At 39.6% G+C, this 22,584-nt stretch overlaps 1 protein-coding gene across 1 annotated transcript in view; it reads left to right on the top strand.

Annotated features, from left to right (window-relative positions):
* YAF2 (YY1 associated factor 2) overlaps positions 1 to 19,733 on the top strand; it is a 41,866-nt gene extending 22,133 nt beyond the window's left edge. The window contains exons 3-4 of the mRNA XM_073000472.2: positions 11,859 to 12,011; positions 16,630 to 19,733. Coding sequence (XP_072856573.1) covers positions 11,859 to 12,011; positions 16,630 to 16,867 — 391 coding nt within the window. The 3' untranslated portion in view covers positions 16,868 to 19,733. The remainder of the gene's footprint in view (positions 1 to 11,858; positions 12,012 to 16,629) is intronic.
* The last annotated feature ends 2,851 nt before the right edge of the window (positions 19,734 to 22,584 follow it).

The following is a 22,584-nucleotide window of genomic DNA, read 5'->3' as shown; positions in this document are numbered from 1 at the left end:
GTTTTTTTTCTAAACTAAAACCTGACAATTCAGGTTTAATTGCAGTGTTGGCACTTTGAAATAAATGAGTTGCTTTTGTGTTGCAGTTTGGGCACTTGGGCTTAAAAAGGTTTGCCATCACTGTTCTAAGGTATTTGCAAGAGGCCTTTCCCTTGGTTCCACCACCCTCTCAGGCATGTGGTACAGATAGAAGAGAGGGGTTTTTTAATTGGCTACTCGCAGGCTGTGGAGCTCCCGTCCGTGGGAGACCAGATTCCCCCCCCCCCATTGTCTCTGTACCTGTAGGTCAGACCTGGGCAAAGTGCGGCCCGAGGGCCACATGCAGCCCGCGAGCCGCTCCTGTCCAGTCCGCCGGTCGTCGCTCCAGTCGGGTGTTCAAGCTCTTGTTCAAGCCCAAGACAGACTGGATTTCTCTCACTGAACAAGTTGAGCATCCAAATCATTTATAGCTTTTTGTCTAAAGTTGATCAGTTGCTTTTATCTTTTATTTTTAAGTAAAATTGGTTCAGCCCCCTAACAGAGTTCAGTTTTTTTTATGTGGCCCCCTATAGAAATTAGTTGCCCACCCCTGCTGTAGGTGAAGCCCTTTCCTTTTAAACAGGCTTTTAATAAGTAAATTGCTGCTCAGGAAGGGGTTTAAAGGCAGATTTTTAATTTGTTTTAAAAGGATTTTATTTAGTACTTTTTAATGATGACTTTAATTGTGTGTTCATGTCCTTTTAAGGTACTTTGGATCACTTTAGGGGGAGTAAGGTAGGTTGGAAAGTACTCTCTCTCTCTCTCTCTCTCTCTCTCTCTCTCCACATAGGTTGCACTTTGTAAGCTTGTTTCCAGTGGGTTCTTTTGCTTTTTAAGGTGGTCCTGTGCAGATGGAACAGCTCTTCTCTCTCCCTCTAGCTTCAAGTTCTAGCTCACAGATTATGGTAATATTTTCCAGATGTCACTGAACCAATGAACTGAATCCCTTTGGCTTTGTCAAAGCTCGGTGGATAGACCTAAATAGGAAAATCATGTTTTGGCTGGAACCACAACATCAAAATGACAGAATTTCTGTCCCTTTCCCCTGAATGTTTTTTAGGAAGACCAGCTCAGACTGGAAGTGTTACAGTCTTTAAAGTCGAGTTTTGAGGATGTAAAAGGAAACTATACTGGAAAGACAAGATCTTTCCCCTTGTGGTGGCACTGGGATGATCTTACCAGCAAATGTGATTTTTTGCAAATTAAAGACTTTTCCCTGTCCATGTCTCCCAGCAATTTCCCCATGACAAAAAGGGGAGCCTCCAGGTCTTCACAGGTGGAATTGAAAGTGTTTAATTAAAAATAAATAAATTTTTACCTAGTACTCATTTGGAATGTGCCTGATAATCATTCACATTTCACTGCAGCACTGTTGTTGAGTTCTCTTGCATGTGTGAAAATATCCAATAAGATTTTGTTTATGAACAATGAATAATTCGTTATGAATAATTAGTTATGCATATGATGCTTGGAATTTACTAGACTTTTAAATTTGTGTTATTCCGTAACAAGAATTCAAGAATTGAAATTGAATAGAAATGGAAAGGAAAAGGTACAGGAAGGCACTGGGGCCGCAAAACAAAACAAAACAACCCAAAAATAAACAGAGCAAGCCCCATGCGGGGATTGGAAAAAAAACACCAAAAAATAAACAACACAGCACAGAAACATACCCCCCAGTCCAAAACCTGCCTGCAAAACCCACCCAGAACAGTTTTTAAAAAGCAAAAAGCAGCACTTTATCTTAGTAGACAGTTCCAAGCCTCCTCCGACGGCGCTGCCTCCGGGAGTGGGGAGTGGGGAGCGGGGGCCTCTCCGCCCCTGCGCTGAGGAGGGCAGAGAGGAGTGCCGAAGCCCAATGCAGGCGCCCCAGTGAGCAGCCGCTGGTGCTGGAGCAGGAGGCGGTGTTAGGCACCACCAGTGGGCGAGCCACCTGCTGCTCAGGGACCCAGCAGCAGTGATGGCATTGGCCCCACAGTCCAGTCTGGCACCGGCTCCGGCACTCCTCACTGCCCTCTGTGGGGCCGCCGCCGCTGCTGGGTCCCTGAGCAGCAGGTGGCTCGCCCGCTGGTGGTGCCTGATGCTGCCTCCCGCTCCAGCAGCAGCTCTGGTGCTCCATGCCAGGAAGGAGGAGGAGGAAGTGTCGGAGGACCCTTCCTTCGGGAGCCAGGATCAGGGGGCCCTCCGCTGCTGAGGCTGAGCACCGGGACCCAGCAGGAGCAGTGGCATCGGCCCCGCGGAGGGCGGCGAGGAGCGCCAAAGGACACTGCATCCCTTTCCCTAACTGTTGGGACAAAAGACCTACAAAGAAGCAGCCTCTTTGCCACCAATGTTAGTACATTTGAATTTCCTGCCCCTTTTTCCTGCCTCTTTTTTGGTTGTAACTCGAAGCTCCAGCTGCAAGTCGAAGCATAATTTTGCTGCCGGAGCTGGTCATATGTCGAAATGGTCGTAAGGAGAGACGTACGTAAGTCAAGGCACCACTACAGTGGTGCCTCAACTTACGAAATTAATGTGTATTGGACCGGTGGCCGTAACTCGAAAATTTAGTAAGTCGAAGCACCATTTCCCATAGGAATGCATTGAAAATCGATTAATCCATTCCAGCCAATGAAAAAAATATCCAAGGCTTCCCACGGGGACAGGAGGCAGAGGGCAGCGGAGGGGGTTTGGATGCCCAGGAAGCCGGCACCTGGCGTGGAGGTCAGGGTGGTGTTGGAAGCCCGGGAGGCTGAGCCTCCCTCTTCCTAACCATTGGGGCAAAGAAGCAGCCTCTTCTCTACGAACAGTTTGAATTCCCCGCCTTTTTTCCCTACCGTTTTCTGTTCGTACCTGGAAGCTCTGGCCACAAATTGAAACAAAATTTTGCGGTTGGAGCTTTTCCTAACTTGAAATTTTCATGAGTAGGGACATTCATAAGTCAAGGCCTCACTGTACTTCAAATGTGTAAGAGTTACAGTATAGAGATTAGATTAGACATCCTTCAGTCTCTAGAGACTGTGGTATCGTGCTCTGAATAGAGGACTTGGAACAGCATCTAGTGTGCCTGAGAAGGCCAATTCGAGAGTGACAATTCCTTCCACATTGAAGACAAATACAATCTGTCCCCTGCCCAGCTCCCTGATTTTGCTGCTTTGGGGACTGCCTCTTTGCCTCAGCCTACTGGACAAGTGTCTCTTCAAAATAGGAGAGGCCATGATGCACCGTCTACCTCCAGGCTGAACACTCAGATGTCAACATTTCCCATCTGTTGAGATCCATTCCTAAGACCTTTGGGTCCCACTCGAAGATATCCTTGTAACGCAGCTGTGGTCTCCCTCTGGAGCGATTTCCCTGCACTAATTCTCCATACAGGAGATCTTTTTGGAATCCAACCATCCACGACATGCCCAAGCCAACGTAGACGTCGCTGTTTCAGTAATGTATACATGCTAAAAATTCCAGCTTGTTCTAGGACTACTCTATTTGGAACAGCTGCATCATTGGCGAAGAGGAAGTCCCACATGCATTTCATCTGGTCTTTGCTCTCAATCTAACATAAAATAAAGTATATATAATAAAATAAAATATATATTTTAATATATAAATTGAATATAAAAACTCTACAATTTCAAAATATTTAGCATTAAAAGGAGAATGGAATTCTTAGAATTTCAGAAGTTATATAGAGAAGGTTACAATAGAATCTAAACACAGTTTTCTGTGCAAGAGGTTATGAAGCAACCTCCTATTAAGCTTGAATATTTTTTATTTTTGTTTAATTTTTAGCAGGGCATAAAACTATTTTCACTCTTCTCATCTTATGACTTCCCTAAGTATCTAGGATCATAAACACTCACCTCTTGCTAGTTGCGACCGTATTTCTTTTTCTCAAAAGTTCAGCTATAGTATTCTGTGTTTCCCTCACAGTTCAGTCTTTTTTCTTTTTTCAGTTAGTTTATATTACGAACAGGAAAAGGCCTGTTAGCAATTAAATTGACCAGGCATATTCTGTGTGTCTGTATGTGTGTCTCTCAGTCTGTCCTAGGGTAATGTTCCCTGAATGAGGCAGAGGAAGTCATGGGTTTGAATCTCATTTCCACTGGTGGGCTTCCTATTCATATCATCACCCTTGTTTTTGATCAAGGCCATGCACCTTTACTGTTACAAGGTAATGAAGTATAAGATGGTGCCTCGTTTCATAAATATGTTGAGCAAATGTAGACAAATTTACTAAATGAGTGAGAAATAGAGCAAAATATCAAAATGTTGCAAGCTGCAGATCTTATTACTAGGCCTGATCACAGGTCCCCTGACTTTGGAGGCCAGTTTGGCACTGTGGGATGGGCCTGAGTTTGCTCTGCTGTCTACCCAATTTGATTGTAAATTCAGATTGCCACCTCTCCCTTTGACTTGCATTGGACAATAACAATAGCTGTAACTTTGTTTTGGTTTGCATTGATATACAAGAAATTGGTGACATGATGGCCCTTAAAGAAGGGAATAATTGTGCCAAATTTCAGACAGCTACCTTTCAGGATTTGCATATTCGATACTTTTAATTTTTGCTCCCTAAAACACTATGATTGAAGTAATGTTGTGATTCACGTGATATAGTATGGCTGTTAGTGGCCAAAGTACATTTCCACTCCAGTTCCCCTGATTAGTCAGTCATTCACTTAATCCTTTCCTGCAGTCTGCCTCCTAACTGAATCACCCCAAAGCTTTCATGTCACCAAATATATCCATTCTGCTTCAGTCTACTAGAACAGTGGTCCCCAACCTTGGGCCTCCAGATGTTCTTGGACTTCAACTCTCAGAAATCCTGGCCAGCAGAGGTGGTGGTGAAGGCTTCTGGGAGTTGTAGTCCAAGAACATCTGGAGGCCCAAGGTTGGGGACCACTGTACTAGAAGATCATGAACAATATGGCCCAGATTAGGCTCATTTTGTTTATGATTGCAGATTTGTTTGAAACTGCTGCACAAAGCTGCTTATTACCAACAACTCTTCTAGAACTACGTAAGAAAGTATCCTAGTTGCATTCATGAAGATTGGAGCACATAACATTTTTTCAAACTGTGGACGAAGTCTATATAACTTGTCATTGATTTGTATTTGGATATTAGTTTTTTAGACCAATATTCAGATTTATTTTATAACTGTTTTAGTTAACTGTTAGAATATAATAAATAATATCCAGGGGTTATGCATGCAGAGATATAGTTACAAAGCCTGTCCACTGGCACTAAGAAAAATTAAAGAGCCAGTACATGTGGACAGTATTCAGCAGCTTTATAGTTCTGGAATGCAGACCCTGCTGTAGTTATCCTGTGCAGTAAACATCCTTAAACTGACATCCTCATTTTCCTGTGGCTCCTAAAGGCTTTTGGCAGAGGCACATAGAGCACATCAGTCTACTGCCCCTTCTGTGACTGCTGAGCAACATATACTAATACACAAGCCAGTCCCCCTCTTGCTCATTGTTTAGTGATGACATACTGTAAAGAAAGTCTTAACTTCAGTGGATTTTTTTCAGGAACAACATAGAACTGATCGCCTTCATAGTTTTTCTGTTATTCGTATATGACTGTTCCGACTTTTTTCTAATTTTGTAATCTGTTTTGGTTGTAAATGGTTCCAAGGGCATTATAGTTTCATCAAATTTGTTAAAAGAAATTACTTCAGTTTGGAAGACTGGAACATGACGAAATCTAGTGGGTTGTTTCTTTGTATGGATGGCAGGGTTTGGAACATGCAGGACCCAGTTAGCAATAACAATTGGGCTTTAATTAACATCTGAATTGTATTAAGTTGCTTAGAAATGTTAATATACGACGAACAAATTAAACATGCATGTCATCCAAATTCTCCTTTAAATTAATATTAATCATAGGTTGTCATCAGCATTGACAGCATTCAGATATGACAAAACATTTGCTTACATTTTGCTGTCTCAGTTTTTCGGGTAGACTTGGGTGCTATTTTTATATGTATGTATTTATTTAGTTACATTTTTATCCTGCCCAGCTAGTAGCAGAGCTATTACTCCAGGTGGCTGACAAAAGAACATCAAAATATCATAATAATAAAAGTACATACAACAAAAATGTAGTAAAAAAAGGCAGAGAGTTCAAAAAAGAGATCATGGTAAACATGGTCCCTAAGAGAACCATAACAGTAAGCACAGAAACATTATATGAAATATAAAGGTGGTAAAAATAATTAGATGGCCAGTGAATTCAGAATGGGAGTAGCCAAAAAACAAAAAATTAACATTAATCAAAATTAATTAGAGATTACATAATTTAGGGTAAGGCTATGAAAAGGCTTGCAAAAAGAGCCAGATCTTAAGTTGTCTCCTAATTCCAAGGATGGATGGGGCCAGTCGCACCTCTGATGGGAGAGAATTTGCTATGACAAATTGTTGTGTAATATTTAATTGACTGAATTAGCATTTTAGATATTTAGGAAAACATACAGCACACAGATATGTTTCTAATGAATGCTGCGTAGATCAGGGCCAGCCAGAAGGTACACTTGAATTTATTAGATGCCTAATCTAATGTGCAGTGTATCTCTAAAGCTTCCAGCTCACTGTACCTTAAAATTAAAAAAAAAAACCCTGAGGAAAAATTCTGTCATAGGTGCCACTTTTGTATCAACAATCCTTTGCCTCTAAGATGAGAGTTTGACTAGGTCATTGTGTAGCTCTGCTATATAATTTTAGAATGTTTTGATAGAATCCCTCATCTGTAGTAAGTCAGATCCCTCTCAGGTGCCATTTTGCACTTACCTCTAGTTGACAAGATTGCTGTATATTGGACAGTGGTCTGATTGCACAAACCTAGTCTCCCAATGCTGAATTTGGAACACTGCAGTACATATCATATATTTATGATGAGTATTTCTTGGGAGTTTGTGTTTTTAAATACATGTGCACCAACCTTTCACAATACCCTCTAGCTGTTTGATTACAGCTCCCATTAGCTCTGACCATTGATCATGCTAATAGGAACTGAGGACACCAGGCTGATATATAATTTAACACTACATAATGTTTGAAATAATCAATAGTGCTAGACAAAAGGTTCTTTTATTTTTGTATAGGAAAACTGTAGCTCGTCCCTTGGCAGAAATCCTATTGGCTGGGTTTTGCCTGTGCAACAGGAATGAAATCACTGGCAGTGGCAGATTGCTGCTGATTAAAGGCTTCCTTTTGCACTTTTGTTGTGTGTATAATTTCATCACATTGTGTATGAACCACACACACCCCAAAATCCCTAAAGGGAGTCTAATCTGGCAGTCTGTCATCAATGAGATCATCCTACCTGCTGTGCAGGTGGAGCAACAGGACCCAAGCCAGTGTTAAGCATAAGCACTTAAAGTGAAATCTTATCATGCAAAAGTTATTTTGTTGGTGTGGCAACAGTAGTTTGGTTTTTCAAATAGGTATTATCTGCCAAATGTTTAGGATTGGACCACTCTTCATAGGTATATCAATGATGAAGAATAGGAATGAACTATTAATCTTCAAATTAAAAGAAATGTACTACTTGTTCATAGTGATAAATACATAATCTGAGTGTGTTCAGGAAAGCTGTGCTACTGTTTTATGCTTTGTAAGAAACATTTCAACCAGTATTTATAATAATTCATCGAATGTTTATAGAATGGTCTATTTTGCATAAAGTGTAACATAAATATTTCAACCATATATTTTTGTGGAGATTTCTCAGCATACATAAAACATTGCAGTACTTTTGTACTGTCAAATGTAAGGAAGATTATATTCACTCAGTGGCCGAAATCCTGTTCATGTAACTTTTCGCTTTCGAACCTTGTGCTACTAAAATTTATTGTGCTACTAAAATTTATTGTAAATTATTAAAAACCTTGCTTTGCCTCTGTTCTGAGATTCCCAATGGCCCCTTTTGCCCCAGGGAAGCCTTTGGAAGATTCAAGATAAGGGACGGTAGACTTTGGTTGCCAAAAATCAGTGCAGGATCACTATTGATAATTCTGATCTCGGCAGCATCAATCTAGCAGTGATTTCTATTAAAAGTCCCCCCCTAAACAATTAGAAATCATGGAAGCAGGAAAGGACTCATTGAGGCAGTAAGGACTATCTATAGACAACAGGAAGCAAAGATCAGAATAAATTGAGAATTTACAAAGGATATAAAAATACAAAAAGGAACAAGACAAGGATACCTATTGTCTCTTTTAATGTTTGTACTATTTATTGAAACATTATTACAACAATTTAGCCAGAACACAGATATAAAAGGACTCAAAATAAGAGGGGAAGACTATGAAGTACAGGCATTTGTGGATGACATGATCTTTATTCTAGAGGATCTGAATAAAGCAGGGCACCACCGCCTCGTGCTCCAGCACCAGTGGCTGCTCACTGGGGCGCATCGGTCCGTGGACCAGGGGTTGGGGACCCCTGATTTACACAACCAACATTAATGGAAAAGAAACTCTTGAGATATAGAGATTTGTTTAAAAAGGTCTTACATATGAAGTCAAGGAAAGAACTAGAAGAACAAGGTACAATACTTGGTTGGAGGACAAAAACACAAATAGATTCAAGATATACAAGAGATAAAGCAGTAGGCTTTTGTAAGGAACAGACACCAATAGATAAGATACTTCTGAATGTAAAGGAAAAACTGATTAAAATGTTTCATAATATCTACTAGAATTAAAAACGCAAGATGAAATAATTAAAATAATGTATAATAAAATGGGCCCAAAATGTGGGCCACAATAATTACTTAAAGTCATGGTCACAAATATGGGAAGGCAATATTAAGCTAACAAAAACAATGAATTACAAAGAAAATATGTATGAAATGTTCTATAGATGGTATATGACACCTAAAAAAAATCAAAGTACCTCGAACAAATGTTGGAAATGCAAATCAAAAGCAGGTAGTTTTTAATATATGTGGTGGACTTGTAGGGAATCTAAGAGCTTTTGGAAATTAGTCCATGAGTTTTTACAAAAACTGTTATCCTCTATAATTCGATATGAATCTGAACTGCTTTTGTTGAATATAATGCCAGACTTGATAGAAAAAGAAAAAAGATATTTGATCATACATGTAACTACAGCAGCAAGAATTTTATATGCCAAATACTGGAAAAAAGAGGACTTAATAGAATTTTTTTTGAAGGAGCAGAGATGGATATTTTAACAAGTATTAAAAGACAAAGAAATTGCTGAGTCTAGAAAACAGTGGGGGCCTTTGTATAATTGGATGAGAGATGAGAACATGAATGGGTTAAAATTATGAGAAAGGAAATATAAGATATTTTAGATTTTAAAGGCTTGGAAAAAATTGTAAGATAAGTGTGAAGTAAGCTTAGTAAGAAAACATATCAACAAATGCAATAATGATATATACTGTTCTCCATCACATTCTGTATTTTCTATTTCCCCAATACCCTGATCCAAATCCCCTTCCCTATGATCTTTCCTTGCCTAATAGAAAATGTTTTTTAAAAAGTCCCCCCTCTGACACAGAGTGATTAATTAATTAATTAATTTAAAATACATTTTAGCAGTGTGAGCTGGACCATTTAGTCAATGTAGTGCTTCTTAGATTTGACAGTATGAAAGTCAAAAAATTTTTTTTACCCCAAATGATTAGGTTTAAAAAGTACTGTATGTCATGCATAGTTCTTTGGGTATTCTGACATAAGTGTGCTATGCTAGTGAGTTGTCTTGTCTTCAAGTATTTACAACTAGTGCAAGAAAAATAATTTCTAGATAAAACATTGAATTTGGTTCACTATGCCTAATTGTAGGACTATAATAGTACAGTTTTGGTCAGGAATAAGTCACTTTGTATGAAGTTCTACTATTCCCTTGTTATTGCATTTATACTTGCACTATAAGACTGCAGTGCTATACCTGAGAGTATGCTCCACTGAGCTCAGTGGGACTTAACTTTCAGTAGATATTTATAAAATTGCACTGTCAGTGTATTTATCATTTTTTCCCCTTATGTCATATTTCAGTTCAGTTACTATTGGCTAATGGAAAAACTTCTGAGATATTCTGTGTACAGAATTAACATGGTATGTTATGTTTATTAAATATAAGGTAAACATTCTAAGTCAGATCCTGCTTGATTTAGATCACTTGAAAGTGTTCTGGAAAACTTTGGTGGAATTATTTTTATAGAAAATATTGTCATTTAATAATATTAGTTTGGTTTATTTCATTTTTAATGTCTGTAAGTATAGTATTTTTATAAAGTGGTGCCTCGACTTATGACCATAATCTGTTCCAGAAAATGGACGTAACTCGAAATGACCGTAAGTCGAAGCACCATTTCCCATAGGAATACATTGAAAATCGATTAATCCATTCCGGCCGAAGAAAAAAATCACTGCAAGACTCATTGGAAAAGTGATTAATCCCTTCCAGCTGAGGGGGTGAAGCAATCAAGTGTTTAAGACCCATTGGACGTGCACAGAAAACAAACAGAGCAGATCGGAAATGCACAGAGAACAAAGGGGGCAGGTTGGATATGCAAAGAAAACAAAGGAAAAAGCAAGGGAAGCATGCAGGACCCATTGGAAATGGGGAACCCCCCAAAAAGCCAACCCCCCAAGACCCATTGGAAATGGGGGGAAAGCCAAAAAACAAACCCCCAAGACCCATCAGAAATGGGGGAAACCCCCCAAAAGCAACTTAACCCCCCCATGATGCAGCAGAAACCACCAAAAAGCTATCAAACCCCCCAAGATGCATCGGAAATTGTTTTTTGGGGAACCAAAAAACAAACAAACCCCCAAAACCCATCGGAAATGGGGAAAAACACTCCAAAAAGCAACAGAAGACCCATCAGAACTGGGAGGGGAACAAAAAAGCAAACAAACCCCCCAAGACCCATCACAGCACAGAAACATAACCCCCCAGCTCAAACCCATGCTGCAAAAGCACCCAGAACAGTTTTTAAAAAGCAGAAAACAGCACCTTACCTTACCATGCAGGCCAAATCCTCCCTACAAACATACATACACATGCTCACTCAGAAACAAGGAGGCAGTCCCAAGCCTCCTCCGATGCACACTCTCTAACTCAGGGGTGTCCAACCTTTCACCTTCCCTGGGCCACATTAGAAGATGAAAAATTGGTTTGGGCCACACACACATTTGGTTTGGGCCTCATGGGGGGGCAGCCCTAGCCATCTTCCGCAGCCCCGCTCCAAGCGCGCTTACCGTCAGCTGCAATCTCAGACAGCAGAGGCTGCCAGCTTCGACTCCAGCGACTTTATGGGGCCAGGAGGGGTCCACCTATTGATGGGGACGGCGCAATGCAGTCATGCAGCCCCCCGTCCCCTCCCCTCCCACTCCCTCCCCAGCTGGCAATGTTGTTTTCTGCTGGCAGGATATCATCTCTTTTTCTAAGTAGACATTTATTTAATTCCATTGCTATTATAAAACACTCTCCATTGGATCAGTACTCAATTTCCCTCTTTTTGAAGTGTTGCAACTCTCATGCTGTTTTAGTAAAATTTTAAGGTCAGTGCTGAGAAAACACTATTTCAAGGCTTTTCTTTAGAACTTTCAGTCATTATTCTAGTCTGGTTGAATATATCACTTTGAGAATACTCCCCTTTGTACCAATGGAAGTTGGGGACCTTCATGGCTTCAAGGACTTCAAGATATTTGTTTTAGCTTTCTTTGAAAAATGAAATGTGCATACATGCATCTGTAATCTGTTTTGTTGAGCATGTTTATTAACAAATGTCTTCTCAATTCACAAAAATGATTGCCATGCATTTACTGGTGCTGTAAATTTTATGCTCTCTTATGTATATATATATGTATAAACACACAGGAAACCTCGACCTGTCTCTCAGCTGGTTGCGCAACAGGTTACCCAGCAATTTGTGCCCCCTACACAATCAAAGAAAGAGAAAAAAGATAAAGTAGAAAAGGAAAAAAGTGAAAAGGAAACAACTATCAAAAAGAACAGTCACAAGAAAACGAGGTAAACTTTCTATTGCTTGTGCTATTGAGAAGAATATCAAAAGTATTATGATTATTTTGTTGAGCTAATATGACATCCTGATTAAACATAAATCTTAAGTAAAATGTATGTGAAATTGAAAGGAAAGGATAATTCTCCACTCCTCATCTTTAGAGGTGAGGATGATGATATGGAAAATACATTTGCAATCAGCCCCTTGTATAGTCTGTGCTATATTTACAGTAAGCACTCCCCAGCACCAGTGGATCATGCTTTCCCAAACAGATGTGTTTATTTGTAAAGGTCCCAAAATGCAGTTCTATCCATCATCCTGTATTGCTGGACACAACTCATCTCTATAAAAATGATTGGGTTGTAGTTACTGTATTTTTCCGTGTATAAAATGATACTTTTTCCTAAAATCATTAGAGGAAAAATTGAGGGTTGTTTTATACTTGGAAGGAGGCGGAGGAGCAGCTGCGCTCGGTCACCTCTTACGGCTGCCCATTGACTTCTGTCGCCTCCAGACCCCCTCCTCTAGCGCCACTTGTGGGCTCCTTTTGGGCAGGGGATAAGGTGGCGACATGAGCTGGAGGTGAGCCCCAGCACTGGTGGAGGTGATCAGGCAGTGGCAATCAAGGGCCGCCCCTTGTGGCTGCTCTTCCACCTCCTCCTCCTGCTGTCACCTCCCAATAGCCTCCTCCAGTGCTGGGGTTCACTTCCAGCTCACATCACTGCCTTGTCCCCTGCCTGAAGGGAGTCCGCAAGTGGCACTGAAGGAGGCGATCCTCCACCGGCTGCAACAGTCAGTGGGCAGCCATGAGAGGAGGCCACGTGCAGTTGCCTCCACCTCTCGCAGCTCCCCATTGACTAAGCTGGAGGTGAGCCCCAGCACTGGCACTGGAGGAGGCAATTGGGCAGCGCTGGCAGCAGCAGCAGGACGCAGAGGAGCAGCCGCGCTGGGCCGCCCCTAACAGCTGCCCATTAGCCTCTGGCAAGGGTCAAAATTGGGGGTTGTCTTATACATGGGGGGTCATATACACAGAAAAATATGGTACCTTATCAAATTTGTTAAGGCATTCCAAGTGACTTTTTAAAAAGTCGAATATAGTATTAATATAAGTTTCTAGAAGATCTGAAATTCGGACATATCTGAAATTTGATTCATGAGGTCTGCATTATGAAAATAGGTGCCATTTCTGAAATAAAAAAAAGCAAACTGTGTCATAGACAGAACACAGTTTGAGCTTGAGGGGTAGCCTTTTTCAGAAGATTTGAAGAAAGAATACATCTGATCATGTAAATCTAAAATTAGGATAGTAGTAGTTGTTGAAGAGGTAGCCATGTTAGTCAGTGCTAGCATAGCAGGCAAAATAGGAAGGGAGGAAGGATATTGGTTTTATTTCATTCAGTATTCAGGTTAAATGTACTTTTCAACATAGAAGTGGGGCACAACACATCTAGAATTAGAGAGAGTGAAAGGAAAACCTCCTAGTTTTAAATCACTCTGAGGTATATGCTTTGTGTGGGGTCTTTCTTTGCCAGAGGATGCCTGCTTGGGTTTTATTTGAACCTTTGGTAGGTAAGTCAAATCACATCTGATTCTGCAACGTTTGTGTCCCAGAATCTGTATCCCTCTAGATATCAGTGTTGCATCTCCCTTTCCTGAATTATCACTTGCTCTTCCATTAAAAGACACAATGGTCAGCCAGTAATATCAGTTATTTCCCTGGTGTCCTCTCTGATATAGAAATGTATGCATTGTGATTGGCACACTGCTAGCATTTCAGATTCAAAAATGAGAGCAGGAGCAGCAGCTACTAAACAGCAGCTATGAAAGTCAAGTTCTGCTGCTAATATTGACCATTTGAGAGGAGGGCTCTTAATGAAGTTCAAAAGAGGGGAGTAAGATGACTGTTATCTGAAGCCATACAGTCTAGAAAGGGAAATCAGAAGTCAGAGTCACCTAACTCCATGTACACCTGAAGTCAGATCAAGGGCCAGATCACATGTATATTAGAGATAAATACGAATATCACCATCACAGGTGGCCAAGCCGATTGGACCGTCCCTTGAGAACTGGGCTGTTCACTTACTGCTTGTGGTGCAGCACGTGCAGCCTGTTGTTCACACAATGCCAGTTGCAGAAGTAGCCCTCCGAGGGCTTCCCCATTTTCCTGAACAGCTCTGGAATGTTGTGAGCTGTATGACTGCCCTCTATCACAGCCATGTTCAACAGGGCCCACCTTTATTGTGCTCTTGCCTTTTGCTTGATACCTCCACCTCCCACCAGTGTCCTGTCTGAGAGAGATTGGCATGTTTTGTGCCTGGCTGCTATAGATGTCAGTTGCAAAATGTACCACCTGCGCCCTGGCCAGTTTCTGCTGAACCAAGTGCCTAACACCCCAATATAAATCTGCTGCCATTCTATGGCTAAGGGTAGGTTGGGATGGCAGTTGGTAATCGGGTGCCAGTTCTGCCACAAACCTATGGAAACCAGTGTTCTCTACGAGAGAGGTCATCCCAGACTTTCATCGACTCTAGGCAATGAGTAATCCTGGCATTTTTATGTTTGCAGAAGGCCTTTTATTGCACCTCTCCAAGCAATTCCAGGGTAGCTTGGAACTTATTCTTGAGATGTGGGTGTAGCGTTTGCTGCCTCTCACCTCTTGCTCTTTGCCCGTCTGTCTTCTTCCTTCCCCGGGCTGATAGCTCAGCCTCTTTCCACTGATGACTCTTACCCTTCACAAGAAAAAAGCCACTTGCCCCCTACAGTAACCATTTCATCTATCAGCAGTAGTGACCTGTGTTGAGTCTTCAGGTGGTTGAGCATGCTACTATTGTATATATAAATAGAATGCTTTGGATAAATGGTTCAAGTCCTGTTTATGCTTGAACACCTTCTTGTGATGCATGCAGTCAGGCATTCAAGCATCTGTTGCACACTGTTGAAAATGCTTCCAGATTATTCATAAAACTTTCCCAATGACAAAAGAAGCAGCTCTGCTGCTACCCAAACTGACAGTGCCAGTCTGAGTGCTGTTCTAATCCACATCCTTCTCTGGCACATTGGCTTTTAGGGAGAAAAGTGCTTTCTTCACCATTTTTTCTTTTCTTTTTTCTTTTCTTTTTTTGGCGCCTTGTTCTGACTTGGTTTGCATTACTAGAACATGTCTGAGGTTCACTCACATCTGTCCCACCTTGAAATAGAGGCTTCTTTGCTACCTCATTGGCAGATACATACACACCCTGTACTACTGCCTTCCATAGTGTTAGTACTGAACAAGGCATCTGGGTGACAGATTTTGTTTAGGGAGCTCATAATAGCAGTTGTCGGCTGTCTTTTTCCTCTCCCTTTTCTATTCTTCTGAGTAGATGCTACTGCAGTGGGTTCAGGCAGCATCCCTGCAGACTTCCAAGTGCCTATTTCTTCCACCATATCCATGTTTTATACTGCCTTCAGACTCTACCCAAAGAATACTATCTTATTCTGCTACAACCGAACACAAACGCTTCCAGTAAAAATCACACTAACACAGAGAGATACAAAAATCTGTTAACAATCGATCTGTCTGTATATAACAAAATCTTCTTCCCCTTCCAAATATAACCCATAACCCAAAGATGCCTAAATCTAATAGAATATTTCCCTTTATTACATACTAATCTATGAACCTTCTAATCCTAAACTTTTATTCCTAACTATATTAATTAAACAATATACTGTATATTATGTACAGAATATCAGTGTAAGTAGAGGGTTCAGTTGAGGACACAGAGAAAACTGCTACTGTGCAGAGTTGCATGAGAGCATATCCTGACAGCAAATGCTCAGGGGATTTATAAACAGCTATGCCAATCTTTCAGTTGAAAAGAGCCAATGTGAAAAAATGCTTTCTGGTATCCATAACTGTTTCTAGATTTCATTTACATGTTTTGTTCTCACTCCAGCCACCTTCCCTTGAAAAACCCATGACAACCTCAATCAGGAGACTGAGTTCCTTACCCAACTACCCTTGGTGCCAAACTGTCTTTTTTCATTTCTGAAGAAACTGCTCCAGGATGCCTGAGAAATAGATTTCATTTTCTTCAGCTAGCAAGCAGAAGACTAGCCTTTTGCTTTCTAATCTAAAGTACTCGGTGTATTAAGAATTATTATTACAGATATTCAGAACTATCAGATTCAAATTCACAAATTCTGAATATTTCTGAATCTGAATATACATCCCTAGTGGGAAGGGTTTTAAAACACAGAAATGTGTACTTTTCCAAATTTGGTACAGAGGAAGACCATACTGTTTATAATTACTCTACCAAACACTGTCATAATTCAGAAACCCAGTCCAAAGTTGTAACTTGTTTAGACTGCCCCAAATGCTGTTTTGACTAATTACACAGTATTAGAGAGACAGTTGTGTGCACTTATAATTTATGTGAATAAACAAGAAAGAAGTTTTTTTAAATTGATGTCTGGCACATGGATTTTTAGAAGCATTAGAGACAACTGGAAAGTCAGTTTCTGGATTGGGTAGACCTTTGGTCTGATACTGAAGAACTCTTTTTATGTTATAATCTCCCTAGCTGGATCATACACTCTTCGGCTTAATTATTTATAGTGTTCATATTTTCATTATTGTAGGCCCAGGTTGAAAAACGTTGACCGAAGTAGCGCTCAGCACTTGGAAGTCACTGTTGGAGATCTGACAGTCATAATTACAGACTTTAAAGAAAAAACTAAGTCACCGCCTGCCTCCAGTGCAGCTTCTGCAGATCAGCACAGTCAGAGTGGTTCTAGCTCTGACAATACAGAGAGAGGAATGTCCAGGTCATCATCACCTAGAGGAGAAGCCTCATCACTGAATGGAGAATCTCATTAAAGTTTATTTACTCCAGTTTCCTTAGTCTTTCCTCTCTGAAACTTGCAAATATACACAACTTCTGCCAACAGTTACCACATTTTCATGACTTATTACCCACCATGCACGATTTGTATGTTTACTCAAATATGATTTATGCAGTTTTATACAAGCAAAGTACAGCAATGGGATTAAATTTCATTGCAGTCTTCAAAACATTTTGAGATCAAATTTTTAATCTTCATATGCAAAGGTGCCATGAAAATGTGGTTTGAATGTTCTTGATGCAGTGTTACTGGTAAGTCCATTTTCTTCTTTAGTTTAGTGAATTCTAACACAACTCTTGGATTCTATACTATTGGCATGTACTGAATTACATTTTTATAACATAGTTCAAACTGCCTAAATATGTATTATTTGAGAATTGTGAAACATAGTTATATGTATGCAAGTCAAAGATCAACTTAATCAACTATTGCTGCAAAAGACTTTTCGTAATGATTATCTTTAAAACACCTGCTGGTACTTGGTGTGGTTGAATAGGAAAAATGTTATTAAATAAAACGTTTGTATGAATTTTTGCCAATGTCTGACACATTTTACTAGATTGCTGTTAACTGAATTGCTGGCTTCTCCAATATTTTCCTCACACACTTAAAACATTTATTGTAATGTTTACAAGCAAAAAAAGTAAATCTGTTACAAGCATTAACTGTTTAGCTTTATAATTCAAGTATAGTACTACCTTGTCCTTATACACTGGTATTCTGTGTTATAGAACATGAATTTGTTCTCAAGTTATTACGCATTTTCTGTTTTCTTCTAAAATATAGAATTTAGTATCTAGCTACTGTTAATACCTTACAATCAGAACATGATCCTGTTTGCATTAGGCTTATTCTTTTCTTCTCCCAGTGTCATAGTGATGTATGGGATCAGCTAGAGGCTGGGATCCAAAGACACTCTTAAGTTTGTAAATGAATTTTAATGCAGGCATGTAGTTTCCCTTTTCTTCTTCAGCCTTGCCTCTTTGCATTGCATCAGAGACCATTCCTAGAGATCTCTAGCCTTTGAAGGCCAGTGCAGAGGACTGTAACTGGAAGAGGTAAGCTTTGTCAGCCGGGGAGGAGGAAGGAGAGAGTGTGTGATAGTGATTAAGTTCCTTGTGCACACTTTTGGATCCATGCCAGTGATATTAAATGTTGCACCAGAGTGAATAAGCAAAGTAGTGTATATTTAACATTTGCTCCTATATCAGGCTTTTGCTTTTTTTAAAAGAAATCCTTTATTAAATATTATAGATAAAAAATAGGAAAATTCAGTTCTTTGTTTCTGATATAGTTGTCAACATTTATGCATTTAGCAATATATAGATGCAGAACAAAAAGATTTACAGTCCCATTCGGTATTATGTAAACTTTCCAATAAAATATTTTTATGAGTATAGGTTTTGCAGTTTTGTTTACAGTCAGTTAAATGTTTTGTTGCAGAAATTAATAAATAGTTCTTTCACTAGAACTGTAGTTAGAAATACAGTGGGAGGGGAAAGGGTTTATAAATTTATGGGTGTTTTAATATATATTAATATACCAACCAAAAGAAGAACACCCACTGCTCAAAACAAACATTCTATTAACAGTGTTTCTGTTTCTCTTGTATAGCATTCTAACTATGATGCATTAAAATTGACAGCACAATCATATGCATGTCTGCTGTAAAAGGCACTATTTAGTTCAATTACTCTTAACGGTCAGCTATAAACCTTATGGACTGCAGCATATCAGTGCAATCCTGTATGTTTTGATCCAGCAGCCTGATGCTTCAAGACTTATTTACTAGGGAATAAGCCTGTTTTTACTCAGTATAAGTTACTTCTAACTAAACAAGCTTAGAATTACATTGCACATTAGTTTTTATTACTTGTGAAAACATCCTAATACCTCTCCAAAACTGTTAACAGTGGACCCTCTATTTACGGAATTAATCCGTATTGGAACGGTGGCTGCAGGTCGAAAAGTCTGTAGGTCGAGTCTCCATTGACCTATAATGCATTGAAAACTGATTAATACCTTGGCCGCCCGTTTTTGTTCCATTTGTGTTCCGTTGGTTTTTTTTTCTGGTCTGTAGGTCGATTCTCAGGCTGCAAGTCGAACCTAAATTTTGCGGCCAGAGAAGTCTGTAACTCGGAAAGTCTGTAAGTCGAGCCGTCTGTAAGTTGAGGGTCCACTGTATTTCTGTGTTGCTACCAGTATCTTGCTCACACCAGCATGTTTCACCCACACATGCCCTCATTAATAGATCACACCTAGGAAGGTGTAAAGACTGAACCAAGTTCTCAACATCATATACTGCTTAAGGGCCAGTAGCAGCAACACCCCCGAAACAGCAAAACTGAGAGATGTGTGGTTTGGGGTTCCTATTTTAGACTGCAGTTGTATGCACCCATATCTGGGAGTATATCCCATGGAAGTCAATAGGGCTCATTTATAAGAAAATAGAAACAGAATGGGGTTATTAACATTTTTATTTGGTAGTTCATATTTGGTACAGAGTCCATCTTGGTATTGTTGCAGGGAGCACAATTTGCATTCTAGCAAAGAATTCACATTTTTTCATTGAAAATATTTATTTTGTAAACCAGTAGGTGGGGCTTTTATAGTAATTCTAACTCCCAAGTATTAAATAAAGTATAACAGCCTTTCAGCTAGAATAATGGCATTTTGTAGCCCCTGCCAATTGTGATGTTTGCTGGTTTCTTGTAGTAATGTATTTTTCTGTTCTAAACTGCAGTACTTCTACAGGCACAATGGTACTGTCTATTTTGTACAATGTTAGTTGTGAAATACACTTAGTTGCATAAAATGAAAGTCTGATGTGATATCTAAAATTTGCATACCTCATTTCTTGATTTCTGTCGGAAAATCTAACATAAGAATTGTCAAATTAACAACTGCTGACATGGTTAAGTTAAGAAACTATTCCTGTCTGAATGTTAATGGGTTTAAAATAATATATCTCAATATTATTATTAATTTTCAAAACTAACATTGAGACCAATATAAAGAAACATTTCCTCCAAATATCAGCAAATTAGATTTTGGTTTTATTTTTTTAAAAAACAAACAAGCAAATTGCTGTAGATTAAAGATGGGCACAAACTGCTGATTCAGCGGCCCATTTCCTGTCTGAACATGATTTGAGAGCCCTCCCCCTCCAGCAAGCATCCACTTGGTGGCAGCGCCCCACCCCGCATCCTCTGGGTGCTGCCACCAAGTGGCCATTTGCTGGGGGGGGCAGGGTGCTGAACTGCAGATCAGCTGTTCAGATGGGAAACAAACCACGGCAAACGAGTGGTTCATGATAAATCTCTTAGCAGCTTGGATAGCTCAGTGAGTTGAAATAACTGGCTGCAGAGCCAAGAGTTGAGACTTTAATGCCCAACTGTACCTCCTGGAAGCTACCTCTGTAACTACTAACAAGTTGCACAGTCCTAGAAGGGACTGGTAAAATATGAAAGCTTGATAGCTAGGGAATCCAGGCACAGTTTACCATTATTAAAGTGTCTTGATAGCACATCACTAATTTAATTAAATAGTCTCCTATGCTTTGAAAAATTTTGAGGAAGAAAAAAATATACAGTACATAATTCACAGAAAACAAGTTTTGGATTATCCAGTTATTATATTTTGTATAGGTGCATAGGAAATTTAGACTGCACTGAGCTATGAGACATCCATCATTGTTATTTGAAAAATACAATTTTACAGTGTTCCTTAGTAATTTACTCCTTGATCATGAAAGCTATCCAAGGTATATCACCAATTTTAAAGTTATAACTAAATGTGAAAGTAACTGAAAACATAATTTCCTAAGTGTCTTTTCTATTAGAATCTTTAATTTACATGTCCCAAGTGCTTAATTCACATTTTAACATCTTCTCTGGTTGCAAGCCCTAAAAGGCAAGCAAGCCTTAGAGGCAAATTAAGATGAGGTACAAATTATTATGAGGTAGAAAAAAGGAGGTTTTTTTTTAGTAAGATACATTTAAGACAAGAAGCAACACATTTCAACACCTGACTTAAAAAAAGGATTTTCATAGTATTACAGTATTTCCACGCTTAAAATGTTTGAACAGGAGATGTGACTAATGCCAAGATACTTAATAAAATTTATGTAAGAACAGTGGGGCTATTTTCCATACATTGTTTTCATTTTATCTGAGGAGTTTATGGAGCTTTTTTGACATAGAAAGTATAAAGCAATGTGGTGATTAAAAATAGCAAATTAAGTAGAACCCACCATAACTGAAGAATTGGGGAGGGGCAGTGTAGTTCAAATGTATGCTTTTATCAAACCTACCAAGGTGAAGCATAACAATTGTTGCATTATCTGTTGCAATTTTACAGAATATATTACAGTGGCTAATAAAAGTCCATGGCTAAAGAATAACCTTTAAATAATTGGCTGGCTCTACAACTCATCTGGCTGAGGAGCCAGAGGTGAGTTCAATTTTCCACTGTGCCTCTTGGGACTAGAGCCAGCTTGTGTAACCTTGGCCAACCTGCACAGTCCTAGGGAGCCCCAGAAGAAAGGAATAGACTTCTGAGTACTCTCTACCTAGAAAACCCTAGAAATGGCCACTGTAAGTCAGAACTGACTTGTTAGAATGCAATTATAAGAAGATGAAACTTGAGAAAACCATCCATCATCTTAGAACTGCAGAGCTGGAAGAGACTCCATGGATCAAGTAAAGCCCCTGTCAATGAGGCACAATGGGGAATCAAACTTCCAACCTCTGGCTCTGCAGCCAGATGCCTAAATCACTGAGCTATTCGATCATTCTTTGTCTTTTCTAGAACTTGTAGAGATAGTTTAAAAAAACGGGGGGGGGGAGTCACTGTTGGCTCAAGAATAAGTCATCATTTGAAAACTACATATAATATTCACAGTAGTTTTAAGTATATAATCATGAAAATGCTCCCCAAATTTTAACTGTACATGTTGTTTTCACAATATTAATCACTGTTGAAAGACGAATTCCCTAAGTTCCTACTGCCTTTCTTAGCAATAAAAGTGACTCACTAGCTTAAATGTTCAGTGTGGCAGCTAGCTGGCCACTGGATGGCTGAATAAGATTCTGTTGTTTAAAGGTTGAGTGGTATGTATACATTTTTATTTTGGTGGTGGTGATAGTGGGGAGGCATTGCCTAACTGTAGAACAGCCCTCCCAGAAGCAGCTGAATTGTCATTCGACCGGATAACAGAAAATGCCTACTTTTCAGAAAACTCACTCTGATGGACAGGACCAAGAAACACTGTTCTTAAGCTAATAAATGGCAATGTATCTTATTTTTAAAAAACTTGTGTTCATCACAACATAACATTACACCAGTGTAACTTGGACAGGCATTACACCCAGGCAAAGCAGATGGCACAATCTGTACAATTAGTGGTGAGGTTGCCATTGCAACTGATAATGGAATGTGGTAGCAGAAGTGCTTTTTGGATAGCACTTCCGTCTTGATACTATTGTAGGTATGCAACAGAGCACCAGCCAATATATTTAAAGGGTGGTTTAACTTTCCATAGAATAAGGAATGAAGAGCTTTATGATTCATTTATAATTATCCATCTCACTTAATTGCCACAGCAAGGCACTATGATGAGATGATGCAAGTCTAGCTTTACTGGAAAGGTATAATTTGCTTCCTTTCAGAAAGCAAAGCTCAGCATATTTA

This window comes from Pogona vitticeps, chromosome 5, assembly GCF_051106095.1.
Source record: "Pogona vitticeps strain Pit_001003342236 chromosome 5, PviZW2.1, whole genome shotgun sequence".
Classification (NCBI taxonomy): Eukaryota; Metazoa; Chordata; class Lepidosauria; order Squamata; family Agamidae; genus Pogona; species Pogona vitticeps.
Note: the sequence above shows the minus strand (reverse complement) of the source record. Positions and strands in the feature narration are given on the sequence as shown.